Source organism: Canis lupus, chromosome 2 (assembly GCF_011100685.1).
Source record: "Canis lupus familiaris isolate Mischka breed German Shepherd chromosome 2, alternate assembly UU_Cfam_GSD_1.0, whole genome shotgun sequence".
Lineage (NCBI taxonomy): Eukaryota > Metazoa > Chordata > Mammalia > Carnivora > Canidae > Canis > Canis lupus.
In genome coordinates, this window is record NC_049223.1 from 81,867,380 (window position 1) to 81,879,858 (window position 12,479).

The 12,479-nt window shown below is 62.6% G+C and overlaps 1 protein-coding gene and 1 long non-coding RNA gene across 16 annotated transcripts in view; one reads left to right on the top strand and one right to left on the bottom strand.

The window, feature by feature from the left end:
* KAZN (kazrin, periplakin interacting protein) overlaps positions 1-12,479 on the bottom strand; it is a 1,012,902-nt gene that overhangs the window by 45,198 nt on the left and 955,225 nt on the right. For 8 of the 11 annotated variants that reach the window (XM_038531936.1, XM_038531940.1, XM_038531938.1 and 5 more), the window contains 5 exons: positions 12,186-12,356; positions 6,427-6,616; positions 5,017-5,142; positions 2,163-2,213; positions 625-804 (listed from right to left, as the gene is read on the bottom strand). In XM_038531936.1, the coding sequence (XP_038387864.1) occupies positions 625-804; positions 2,163-2,213; positions 5,017-5,142; positions 6,427-6,616; positions 12,186-12,356 (718 nt within the window). Of the gene's footprint in view, positions 1-597; positions 805-2,162; positions 2,214-5,011; positions 5,143-6,426; positions 6,617-12,185; positions 12,357-12,479 lie in introns of those variants that run through there. The other 3 variants (XR_005356153.1, XM_038531937.1, XM_038531945.1) reach the window with 3 other exon arrangements.
* On the top strand, positions 569-2,997 carry LOC111093976. Of its 5 annotated transcripts, none has more exons than XR_005356164.1 (3): positions 569-769; positions 2,539-2,647; positions 2,732-2,997. It is a non-coding gene; the product is annotated as an uncharacterized LOC111093976 (long non-coding RNA). The 5 variants fall into 5 exon arrangements; XR_005356165.1 differs by lacking the exon at positions 569-769 and adding an exon at positions 993-1,279; XR_005356161.1 differs by having other exon boundaries at positions 2,539-2,997.

Below are 12,479 nucleotides of genomic sequence, written 5' to 3' on the forward strand. Positions count from 1 at the left end.
CGGACAAGGGACATTTACAAGCACGGAGTGCACAACAGTTTTGTTATTTACAAATACACAGCAGTCCTTCAAGTTTTCAAGTTTCATAAAAAGGAGGATGGGGAGGGGGGAGGGAAGGGGGAGGATGGGGAGGGGAGGGGAGGGAAGGGGGAGGATGGGCAGGGAAGGCAGGAGGATGGGGAGGGGGGAGAGAAGGGGGAGGATGGGGAGGGGAGGGGGAGGGGAGGGGGAGGATGGGGGGAAGAAAACAAACAACCCAACGAACCGAACAAAAAGAAAAGAAAAAAAAAACACGTAGAAGAAACAAAAACAAACAAACCCAGGTTAACAACACGACTGCATCGCTCCGAGGACGACAGTTGACAGAGTCACACGCGGTCGAGTATGTACAGCAATTACAGAGGCGGCGCCGCGGGAGGGGGCGTGGCCCGCGCTCGGGGGCGTGGCCCGCGCCCGGGGGCGTGGCCCGCGCTCGGCCCCGCCCCGCCCCCGCGTCAGCCCGCCCCGCCCCGCCCCCGCCCCGCCCCCCGCCCGCACGTCCACACGCACAGATGCGCCTGCGCGGCAGCCAGGGGCGGCATCACCAGTCCGCGTCCTCCTCTATGTAATAATCGGGGGCGGTACCATCAAAGAGGCCGGGGTCGAGGGACTTCCGCTGCTTCCCTCGGGCGAAGACGCGCGAGATGGAGCCGAATCCCATCTTCTCTTTCTTCTTTTTCCGTTTTTGGTCTTCAAGATCCTCTAGTGACTGAGGAGCCGGCCGCGCGGGGTGGGGGGGGGAGAGCGAGAACAAAGCCACCTGAGCTGGGGGCGGGGCGGAGGGGGTCAGGGGGCGGGGCGGAGGGGCAGGGGGCGGGGCCGAGGGGGCAGGGGGCGGGGCCGAGCGGGCGGAGGGCGGGGCGGAGGGGGCGGGGCGCCGCGGTGTGGCCCCGCCCCCCTCGCGGAGCCCCCGGGGCGGTGGTGGGCCGTGTGCGGGCCGCGGGGGTGGGGGGACCACCGGGCCGGGCTCTCCCCCGCAGTCCCCGCCCGCCGCCGCCGCCGCCGGAGCTGCCACTGTCCCCTACACTGAGCCTGCCCACAGCCTGGGGGCGCCCCCCGGGCACCTGACTCTGGCTGGCACCCTGGGCAGGGGCACACGGTTCCTGTGGGAAAGGCCCCGTGGGGACAAAGGGGGCCCGGGGGAGCCCAGAAAACGAGGAAGGAGAAACCTGAGCCTCGTGCCGCCGAGAGCAAGGCCCCGGGACCTCAGGGTCCTGGACGAGAAGCAGGCCTGGCCATGGTAGGGCGGGGAGGCTGGGGCTTGGGTTCTAGTCCTCCCTATGTCAGGCTGTGGACTCCTGCCCCGCCCCCCCTCCCGGCCATCAAGCCCCCCCAGGCTCCCTGAGCCCAGTTACTCATCTGTGATGTGGACAACAGTGACCACGGGGACAGCCTCCTGCCTGGGGCCTACGGGGCCGGAGGGTGGGGTCCACCCAGGGTCTTTACCAACCCAAAGACCCTGGGTGATGTTATCCACCAAAAGGGTGGAGGTGAGACTAAAGATTCCCCAGACACATCAGAATGACCCGAATTCCGGGCCCCACCCCACCCCACCCCTGGTGGATCAGAATCAGGGTTAAAGGCCCAGGAACCTGCATTTGCAAAGTTGTTCCTGGTGGACGCTGGTGCAGATGAGCAGCGCGGGGACCAGCCTCTGGGAACCCCAGGACTAAACAGCTGACCTCAGAGACCCCTTCTGACTCCATTCCTATTGCCCCCCCCCCCCCCCCCCGTGGCCCCCTCCTTACTGATGGGGGGTCCTGAAATGTTAAAAATGAATAAGGAGCAGTTTCCTGCAGCCAGGGGCCTAGAGTCATCGGCTGGGCCATGGGCCTTTGGCTGCCAGGAGAAGATTCTCGCCGGGGCAGGAGGATGGAAGGTGCCCTTAACGGGTCCTCGGACTTGAAGGAGGGCAGGGGAGTGCAAACTAGGAACTGAGCCTGGTCCAGGCCCCAAGCCATGGCTGACAGGCAGGGGCTGAACTCCTCTCTGCCTTAGGTGTCCCCGGTATGGAAGTGGGGTGCTGAGGGCCCCGGGGAACAAAGGGCAGGGCCGGGAAGGGGGGGGGTATGGTCAAGATGGGGTGGAGGGAAGGCCCAAGTGGCCAGGGGAGGCGCACCTACCTGTACAATGGGGTTGTGCAGGTTCTTCTGTACTGGGCCGGGACTGTCGCCCTATAGCCAAAAAAGAGGGAGAAAATGAAACAGCAGGGACGCACAACACGTGGGAGCAGAGGTGGCCCAGGGAGAGTGGGGTCTTCCGTGGAAGGAAGCCGTCTCTTGGGGACAGCCCTGCCTCTGTACTGGGGAACCCACCCTCACCCCTGAAGCAAACATCCCCAAATGGCTCAACAGTGGCAGCTGGGCTTCTGGGTGCTGCCTGGACCAGGGGTCCTGGGGTGCTCTCCTGTCTGCTCAGGCCTCTTGACCCCCAACACCCTCTGACCAGCAAATCAGCCCCTTGAAGCCTTCTAAGTTCCTGTCCTAATTGGTCCGTCAGGTTGGAACTGGAGATTGGTTATACCTGGTGTTGTTCAGAAAGATGCAATTTTAAAGGAAGAAAAAAGCACAAAAATAATTTCAGGACAGGAAGGCTCAGGAGACACTAGGTAGCTTCTAATTTCCCCCCAAATAGTTCACTGCATCTCTTCTTTTGGGGGAGGGGCAGCAGGACTCATTAGCCTGATTTACAGACACAGAGAGGCTCGGGACCAGCACGACGGAATGAAGCGTGGAGCTGTAACTCGTTTGGGGCCGTTTCTTCCCGGCCCAGTGCTCCTTTCAGGGGGCACGCGAAGGTGGGTGTGCAAAAGCCTTCACTACTACGTCCGTCCCAGAATCCGGCTGCCCTGCCTGGGGGGACACACAGATCACTGGGATCACGAGTCATTACTAGGGAGGCCCCTGATGGTTGTTTCCAGAATTGCAGGCAAAAAAGCAATAAAGAAACCGTAGGTCACTTGGGCCAGAGTCCATCAATCCCTCCAGCTTCCCTGCACTCAGTCCCGACCTCGGCTCTAAATTAGCGGCCAGAGAAGAAGGAGAGGTCCTTCATCCAGGCTGGGCTGTTTTCGCTGGTGCCAGGTCACAGGCCTGAGAACAGTTACCTGGTGCTTTTTCCAGGCTCTTCTTGGCTTACCTGCACGCACAGCTGTTGAAATGGGGGATGAAGGTGGCTGAGGGAGGGCGGGGATGGAACAGAGGGTAGTTTAGTCTTTAGTCCCATCCCAAGGTTTGCAATCGGAACCCATCTGGCAGGCAGCTCAGGGGGGTCTACCCTGGGAATAGGGCCATCTTCGCCCAATTCATGGGGCAGAGAGTGAGGCCAGTGCCCACCGAAATGCCCGCATGCAGACAGCTGGCTTATGAAAGCACCCGTGTCCTGGCGGCAGGGCCGTGCCCACGTGAGGTGATCCTGGGAATAGGTATGCTGGACCTGCCGTCTGCTCAGCCAGGATGTGCCGAGGCCAAGTTGGGCAAGAGGCGAGGTCAAATGCACTGCAAGAGGCCTTTAGAGAGCCCCTTCTGCAGAATTTTCCAGCAGTATTCTGGCTCCCGGAGCCACCTTGGGCCTACCAGGAAACTCAAAATATAGCCTCTGGGGAAGTGGCTACTCTAGGTCTCTAACCTGTGCTCTCTACGAGCGAGGGCCGACCGAGGGCGCTGTTGGCCGTTGGGACAGCTCAACAGTGGGCCCTTGGGGCAAAGGGCAGCTGCCAGAGGCCCCCTTCCTTGCCCTGGCTCTGTCATTCAACACAGCCTTTGTCACGGGGTTCCGTCCCGAGAACTGGTGACGGACAAACCGCTTTAAGGAAGTTGAAACAGAACCCCAGGCTTGAGCGTCGGGATTCCGGCCTTGAGCAGCCTTCTCTGCATCCTGACGGGGCGGCGTGGGGCGAGGCCCTGGGCCTGGCATCCCTGATGCCCTCGTCACCAGGCGAAGGCAACTAATTTTAAGTTCAGTCTTTGCTATTTTTATCAGTAGTCTTTAGCTACTTTTCCACTGTTCTTTTGACAGGAAAAAAGTTTCCATTAGGATTATTCGTATGTAGAAAAGTTACTGATTTTTTTATATATATATACATTAATTTACAACCAGTACCATTCATGTACGTGGTCATCATTGGTTCTAATAGTTTTACACCTTATTCTCTTGAGCTTCCTGGTAGGTGATCCTATCACGGGCACGTCGTAGTTACTTTGTCCTTCTTTCCCACCGTATTCACCTCCTTATTATCAATCACGCTGGTTAATGAAACATTAGTTGAGCTTTTGAGAAAGCTTCCTCGTGCACTGGGAGACCCGACCCCCGTGGTGTGTCTGTCCTCACGGCAGGGAGCCCTCCGTATTTCCTGTCCTCGGATGCTTGACCCACCTTCGCCCCTCGCTCCGCCCGCCAGTCACCAAGCGTCAGGGGCCTAGGGACCCGCAGTCTTGGTAGCTGGTGCCCAGCATGCCATCAAAAAGTGTTTGATTAAATAAGCGAAGCAAAAAAGCCTAGAACAAATTCACGGGACGCCTGTCCAGAAGCAATATATGCCCCCCAACTCCTGGAAATTAAAACATCTGGCTCATTCCTGGAAGAAGGACTGAGAACTGGCTCCAGAGGGGAATGAAGTACTGGTTAGGCCCGAGCTCTGGAAGGTCACATCTGGGAGGAGAGGCCCACGGTCCCAGACACAGCCCACCAGAGGCAGTCCCGGGCCGCGCAGACCCTGAGCCGACCCAGGCCTGCCTTCCTCGGGGATTTTCTTGCCCTCCCGGACACAAGGAGCAAACAGGCCTCATTTCTTTCTCTCCCCACATCCATCTCTTCTTGCAAAAGGAAAGAACAGAACAGGAATTGCCTCCGCCAGAGTGCTCCCTGGGTGGACGAGAGGAAACAGCGGGTGCGTCTTCGCCCCCCCGCCCCCCCAGCCCTGCGGTCTCCAGGCAGGGCCCCTGGCCCAGGGCCCTGCTGCTGCTGGCCTTACGTTGCAGAGGGAGTGTGTCCGGTGCCGAGGGGAGTTGATGTCGCTTGGCGTGGACGACCGGTCGCCTTCGGCGGCAGATGCGTCGGAGATGACGGAGGGCTGCCGGGAGTGGCAGGGGCTCACCCTGACCGCTGGAAGGCAGGGACAGCTGGTCAGTGAGGGGTGGACAGTGTCCTCGCCGGTGCTGCCCTGCAGGGGTGCACCCCGCGCCCCCGTGATACAGAGGAGGCGGCGGAGAGGAAGGGCTGCCTGCTCTCTGCCCCTCCGTCAACAGGCCCACACGTCCCCAGACAGCAGCTGCTGGGGAGAAGCCCCGGGGCCTCTGGATCCAGTCAGGGTCTCCTCTAACCACATGGAAGGAGAAGATGCAAGAGCTTCCGGGCACCTGGGTGACTGGCCTCTCAATGCTCCCACCTCCTGGACGTTCCCTGGACCTTGCACAATCCCAACGGCTGGTCAACACCAGCTTCCCTAGCGAGGAGCCCAGAGGCCGCCCCCAGGTCCCCACCTTCTCCCACACCCCACACCCCATCATCACCAGCGCAACCCTCCAGTCGGTCCCCTTGTCTCCAACCCCAAACACATTTCCCAAGTCCATGTACTTCTCTCTAACCCCAAACACACCCCTCGAGTCCGTCCACTTCTCTTCAACCCCGAACGCCCCCCCGAGTTTGTCTACTTCTCTCCAACCCCAAACAGCCCCCGAGTCCGTCCACTTCTAATCCCAAACACCCCCCCCCCCAAGTCTGTTCACTTCTCTCCATCCCCAAACACACCTCACAGGAGGGACAGGAAAGGAACAGGTGGGCTGCAGATGTGCAGAGGGGTTTGGGGCTGGTAGCGTGGCCAGGGGGTGCAGACGTCGCCCGGAGGCTGCACCCCCGCCTGAGAGAACACGTATGACACGTGTGGCCCTCCCTCGCACCCCGTGACTGTGTGGAGCTGCGGATCAAGGAGCTCTGTGCCCCCTGCCACGGGGTCCCACGAGACCCAGGCTGGAGGGTCAGCGTATCGCTCCTTAGACCCATCACGGGTCCAGGGGCTGGCTGTGTGACCCAGGATGGCCGAGCAGATCCTTCTTTGGGATTTAGTACAACACAGGGAAAGAGAGAGTTTTTCTTTCTCCTGACTTTTGCCCTTCAAGCCTGAGCTTGCGGGAGACGGTTTTGCTGCTTCGTGGAAAGAGACGGTGTGGAGACGAGGCCAGACAGAGGCAGGCAGAGCCGAGGCCGCGGTGGACGCACCCGGACACCGGCTGGGCCTGGATACCAGCCCCGCCTGGGTCCATCCCTCGGACTCTGCGTCCCACTGTCTACGCCCTGCAGGCAGCCACGGTGCGGAGAGGGCTGCGGCCCGCGCCGGGGAGGTCGGTGGCCCCCGAGAGTCCCCAGAGCCGCAGCAGCGGCAGGCCTCACCTTGCCGGTCCGCAGGGTGGGGGGGGTGTGAGTGGTAGAGAGTCTGCTGGCTCTGCCGGATGGCCGCGGTCAGGGGGAGGTCCGCCTGCACCACCCACTCCTGGTTGCCGTTCAGCACCGTCTCGCCCGGCATGGCCAGAGAATGCCGCTTGGGGACGTCCTTGGTCAGCGTAGCTAAGGACTGCTTGGCCTGGGGACAGAAAGAGACGATGTGATGGAGAGGGGCCTCTTGGCCCATTGCTCGGCTAAGACGCACGGTGGCGAGGAAGCCGCGGGCCGACCTTGGTAGCAGGCCACCTCCGGCTGCGCATCGCGTGCCCCTCAGGGTCAGCCACCTGCCCTGCGGGCTCAGCGGGGGTTACCCCTTAGCTCCCGCTAACAGAAGGGCCGGGATTGGGAGAGAAAGGGGGTCCGAGGACACTTATCACCCGTCCTTTCGGGCTCTCCAAGGAACTGCCTGGATTTGAGTGAGAGTGGGGGACAAGTCACTGCCTTCCTGAGCCTCGGCTTCCGCACCTGCAAAAGGGAAACCCCAGAGCAAGCAATGCTGGGGGCTCGTCTAGCCTGGACGCCCCACGTCTATGAGCTCACTCCCCTTCCGGGGCAGGAGGCTGAGCCGAAGGTGCCTGCCCATCTCCCAAGCAGGGAGTAATCTCCTCTCCGGTTTAGAAAACGATCATGTGCTCAGTGCGACAGCCCTGGGTTTCGAGGAGGGACTGGGAGATTATCTGTGCTTGACAGAGAAGGAGCCAGAAGCCCAGAAGCCACAATGTTCAAGTCGGGTCGTGAGCCGGGGAGTCCGGCCACGCTCCCGCGGTCTCGACAGCACCCACGCTCCTCCGGGCAATGGCATAACCACAGATAATGCAGACTCCTGAGTCCACGGAGCAGAGGATGGGCTGTGCCGGTCACCGCCGGTCACCGCGGAATCCGCAGGCGCTGGCTGGCAGCTGGGCCCGTGCACGATCAGTAGAAATCCTCAGAAGTAACGGAAGCAGGCTACGTCCTGGGCTGCTGGCTCAGGGAATCTGTCGCCCTAGCCTGAGAGCATGGGACAGTCCTGCGGAGGCAGGCGGGCGCGCTGTGACCCAGGGCGCTGCAGGTTTGCGGCCACACGGCCACGTGGCCACACGGCCCGCTCCCGTTTCCGGGCCCACCGCACACATCTGCTTGCCCTCCAGGGCACGGGCACCTGGCCTCCCGGCCCCCATCCGGGCACCGCTCCGGGCACCAAGCTGCCCTAGTCCCTTGGCTTCCTCCCGCCCGATCCATCCCGGCTCCTGGAAGGCACACTCGGGGTTGGGAAGCGAACCCCAGCTCAGTCTGCCCGCGTGATTAACCTGCAGCGTTGCCCCCCCGCAAACAGCCCCAGGCAGGTGCGCGGGAAGCACAGGGAAACCTGAGGCAGCGCAGCGTCGCCTGTGTCCCCACCTGGCTTTCTTCTCCCGGGGGGGCTTCAGCTCTGTGTGGGCCTGGGAGAGGCGCCTCCTAAACTCAGCAGGCAGCTTGGGACCATTGCTACCGGACATCTGCGGGGGCTGAGGGGAGGGGGCGGGTCCCCAAAGGTGGGGCAGGGCGCGTGGTGGTCAGTCCTGTGGGACAGGGCAGTGGTGAGTCCTGTGGGATGGGGTGCATGCTGGTCAGTCCTGCGGGATGGGGTGAGTGGTGGTCAGTGCTGCAGGACAGAGTGGTGGCGGTCAGTCCTGCGGGATGGGGTGAGTGGTCAGTCCTACGGGGCAGGGCGGTGGTGGTCAGTCCTGTGGGACGGGGCGGGTGGTGGTCAGTCCTGCAGGACAGGGTGGTGGCGGTCAGTCCTGCAGGATGGGGCAGGTGGTGGTCAGTACTGCAGGATGGGGCAGGTGGTGGTCAGTCCTATGGGGTGGGGCAGTGGTCAGTCCTGCGGGATGGGGCAGTGGTCAGTACTGCAGGACGGGGCAGGTAGTGGTCAGTCCTGCAGGATGGGGAGGTGCTCAGTCCTGCGGGACGGGGCAGGTAGTGGTCAGTCCTGCAGGACAGATGGTGGTGGTCAGTCCTGTGGGAAGGGGCGGGTGGTGGTCAGTCCTGCAGGGCAGGTGGTGGTGGTCAGTCCTGTAGGACAGGATGGTGGCAGTCAGTCCTGCCAGATGGGGCAGGTGGCGGTCAGTCCTGTGGGATGGGGCAGTGGTCAGTCCTGCGGGATGGGGCAGGTGGTGGTCAGTCCTGCAGGACAGATGGTGGTGGTCAGTCCTATGGGGTGGGATGGGGCGGGTGGTGGTTCCTCCAAGTTCTGAAGCACAGGGACCCCTTACATGGTCCTCTCACAACACAGCCACCAGAGATAAGAACGACAGAAGAGGCCCGGGAGCCAACAGAACACAGGTGCGTGCGTGTGTGCACGCAGGGGGCTGCGGGGATCAGCTCCCCACGGCCGTCCACACAGCGTTCCCTGGGCTGACCTCTTCTACTGAACGCAACTTAGTGCTGGGACTCCCTCCTCCCTCTGAGCCTCTACCCCCTCCTCAACACTCTGCGCCTGCAGTTTCGAGCTACTGATGTCAGTACATTGGCTCAAACACCCTCCGGCGACAGGAGTCAGGACCGGGTTCAAACTCCGTCCTACGATTTAACTTGCTGCGTGACCCTGAGCGAGGCCTCACCAGTCTGACGGAGAATGGGGAGGGATCACTTCCATGTAAGGAGCACCCCCTGCAGTCGTGTGACGAAGCGGCTCAGGGAAGCGGCTGGACGGCCCCGCCACAAAGGCTTCTGTGGCCCCAAGTGTCAGCAGGGCCGAGGGTGAGAAGCCCCGTTGACAGGAGACCAGGGCAACACGCACCAAGCTCCTGGGGGAGCCTGTGATGTGCAGGATGGCAGTCCTGTCCCCCTCCCCTCCGTGCGGAGGAGGCCAGTGGGGAGGGCCTGAGGGGCAAGCCAGGGGCAAGCCAGCAGCCGGGCGTCCTGTCGAAGGCCTTGCAGACGAAGCTGCCCCGTCAGGTGGCTCAGGGCCCGCCGGGCTCCCGCCTCCGCCTCTCCACCTGCTGGGCACTCGGGGTGAGCTCCTGCCCGCCGCGCCTACTCCCACCTCCCTAAGTGGGCACAAGAGTAAATGCTGGACTGGACTGACTGCTAATGGGCAGGAGCGCACTTGTTCTGGAAGTCGGTCGTGCCTGATGGTTGAGCAGCCCTGGGAACATACCGAGATCCGCTCAGTCCTACATCTTGAAAGGATGAGTTTAAGGTACGTGAATCCTATCTCAATAAGAGAACACACACCCCACAGGGTGGTCCCACGGAGCCACGGTGGCTGCAGAGGGGAAACCATGCCACGAGCGGTAATGCCCGGTTTGGCCGGGAGGCGCTCTCAGGACTGTTGCCCCCGAAGGGCAGGTGGCTGAGTGGGAGCGTGGGGGCCGCCAGCACCGGACACCCAGAGGGCTTGGCTTCCTGGGGAGCCGAAGTCTTGGGCTTTCACTCGAGTGAAGCAGGCCCTTCAGAGCCACAGGCGGTGGGTGAGACCCAGAGACAGCTCCCCGCAGAGGCGGATGGGGTGGGGGGCGACGCCTTCGTCGGGAGCGTCCGCTTAAGCCCATCAGGCCCCTGCTGCGTCACATGGTCTTAGCGTCACGGGCAGGTGGGTATTCGCCAGCTCAGCTCCCGTCGCCTTGGTGGCACCTCAGGGTCACTCAACACATCACTCCTCACCAGTGGGCACAGCCGGGGCCCCCAGGTACGAGGTAAACAAGTGACCCGCGATGGGCCCTTCTGCTACCCGGTGCTGCTTCAGACTTGTAGGAAAAAACCGAAGTGAAATCAGGCTCGTCCTCCCCAGGAGGCGGCGCCGAGCAGGCCCCTGACTAGCATCTGGGCCTCCCCGGCCCTGCGGCCCCCCCGGCCGCTGCCTCCCATCGCACCTGTGAGCGGACTTCCTCCTGGGGCCGGCGTGTGCCAGGCCGGCCGGAGCCGCTTGCTGCTGCTTGCACCGAGGACACGCGGCACACGGCCCGGGGAAGGCGCCCTCCCTCTGGTCTCAGCCTGGCCAGCAGCGCCTCAAGCAGGCAGTCCTGGAAGCCTCCAGGTGTGAAATTCTGCATCGCGGGCGACCGAGGGGACCTGCAGTCTGCTGGACACCCCAAAACTGGGGCTGTCCTGCCTCTCAGCAAGGCCCTCCCGCAGCTGCCGAGCCCGAGGCAGACGTGGGCCACGCTGACTGCTAAGAGGCCAGTGCCCTAGGCTGCAGACACTCACCGTACCCCTTCACACGAAGCAGGGGGGCTGATGCCTGCCAGAGGACAGGGCAAGACGGAAGCAGCTGCCCAGTGTGGGTGCGGGGAGAGGAGGACAAGAGGAGATCTGGTTCCCAGTTCTCAAAGACCCCAGAAAGCCCCAGAATGCTTGACGCCAGTGCCCCAAGGTCAGGAAGACACATGTGCCATCCACGGGGCTCTGGGCAAACCCGCGCCCACTTCCAGGTCTGCAGCTGGAAGGCTCCTGTGTGAGAGGCAGGCAGGCAGCGTCACCGGGCAGGGCACCCACCCTGAGAGGGGACCCGGCAGCTGCAGCTTCTTCCGGCCTGGGCAGTTCTCACCACGAGGGGTCAGCGTTGGACAGGACACCCAGCGGGGCCCCAGGGACCCGGCCTGCCACAGGGCGTCCCACGATCCCGAAGGAAGTGACTGCAGAGACACCTTTGTGTCGCCACGGCACCACGACGCACAGGCACCATGCTGAGCTTCCCCTGCACTAGTTCATTGAACCCCCCAGGAAGGCCCAACGGGGTAGATGCGATGATCCCTATTTAGACTCCAGGACAGGCCCCGGGAGGTCAGGGTCTGAGGTCACACAGCTGGAGAGCGATGGGGGCTGGATTCAAATCCAGAACCCGTGGCCACCACCACACGGTTAGCGGGCACCAGTGTTCTGCAGGAGAACGTGGTGCTCTGAGAGCTACGTGGGACCCGCTCACCCTGCCTCTGTCCCGCCACCCCCAGGAGCACCCTGCACGCTCTCCTCCCAGCCACGGTCACGCTGAGCCCCCGGTGGTTTCAAAGGCACCTCCCCACATTCCGGCACCGAATAACGGGCGCTGAAGCCCAGAGGTCAGGGCGCCACCCAGGGTCACGCAGGCGTCAGCAGAGCAGGCTCCAGGGCTCTGGACCCCTTCCACCAGCCCCGGACTCGCACCCGGGCTCTTCTGTCCCCACATGCAGGCGGGGCACGTCCATGGGAAACACAGCGTTTGGAAGTTTGTTTTGGATTAGAAAAAAAATAATAAATAACGTTTTTTCCTTGACGACCCAAGTAAAACATTTCACTAGAGGTTTCTTACAATCCTACCACCCAGAAATCACCACTCTTAATTTTTTGGTGCGTTTTCTCCCAAACGTTTTCCTAAATAAGTACACGTATTTTAAACAATAAAAGGGTTTTGTTTGCGGACAGCGGCCCGGGAGCCTGGGAGGGTGGATGGGCTCCCAGCTCACTCACCTGGTGCTCAGGTGGAGGAGAGGCTGTGGCCCCGGCTCAGGAGGCTCAGGGGGCTCAGGGGGCTCAGGGGGCACAGAGGACTCAGGGGACTCAGGGGGCTCAGGGGGCTCAGGGGCCCACGCGGAAGGAAGCTGACCGAGCATCACAGACCTCGCGCCCAGCTGCAGCCCCTCCTCGCCCGCCCTGCCCGACTCCAGCGCGGGCCCCCGGGAGCCCAGCACACGCCCTGTCCCCAGCGGGCCACACGGCTTCCAGCAGGGGCCGGGCACCCCCGTGAAGGTGGGGCGGGCGCTCACCATGGCCAGCTCAGCCTCCAGCTCCTTCATCCGGTTGTCCTTGAGGTCCAGCTGGGAGCGCAGCGCCGTGGCGTGGTCCGTGGCCTCCTTGGCTTGGCGCCGCAGCTCCCACTTCTCACGCTCCAGCAGGTCCTTCTCCTTGGCCAGGGCTTTGACGGCATCTTCGCTCTCCTGCGGGGACAGAGCGCCAGGCCGTTAGAGCGGGGATGGGGGGCCTCGACCCCTGGACCCCTGGACAGAGGGAGGGGCTCTGCTACAGATTAGCCGGGGGACGGCACAGAGACCAACCACTAG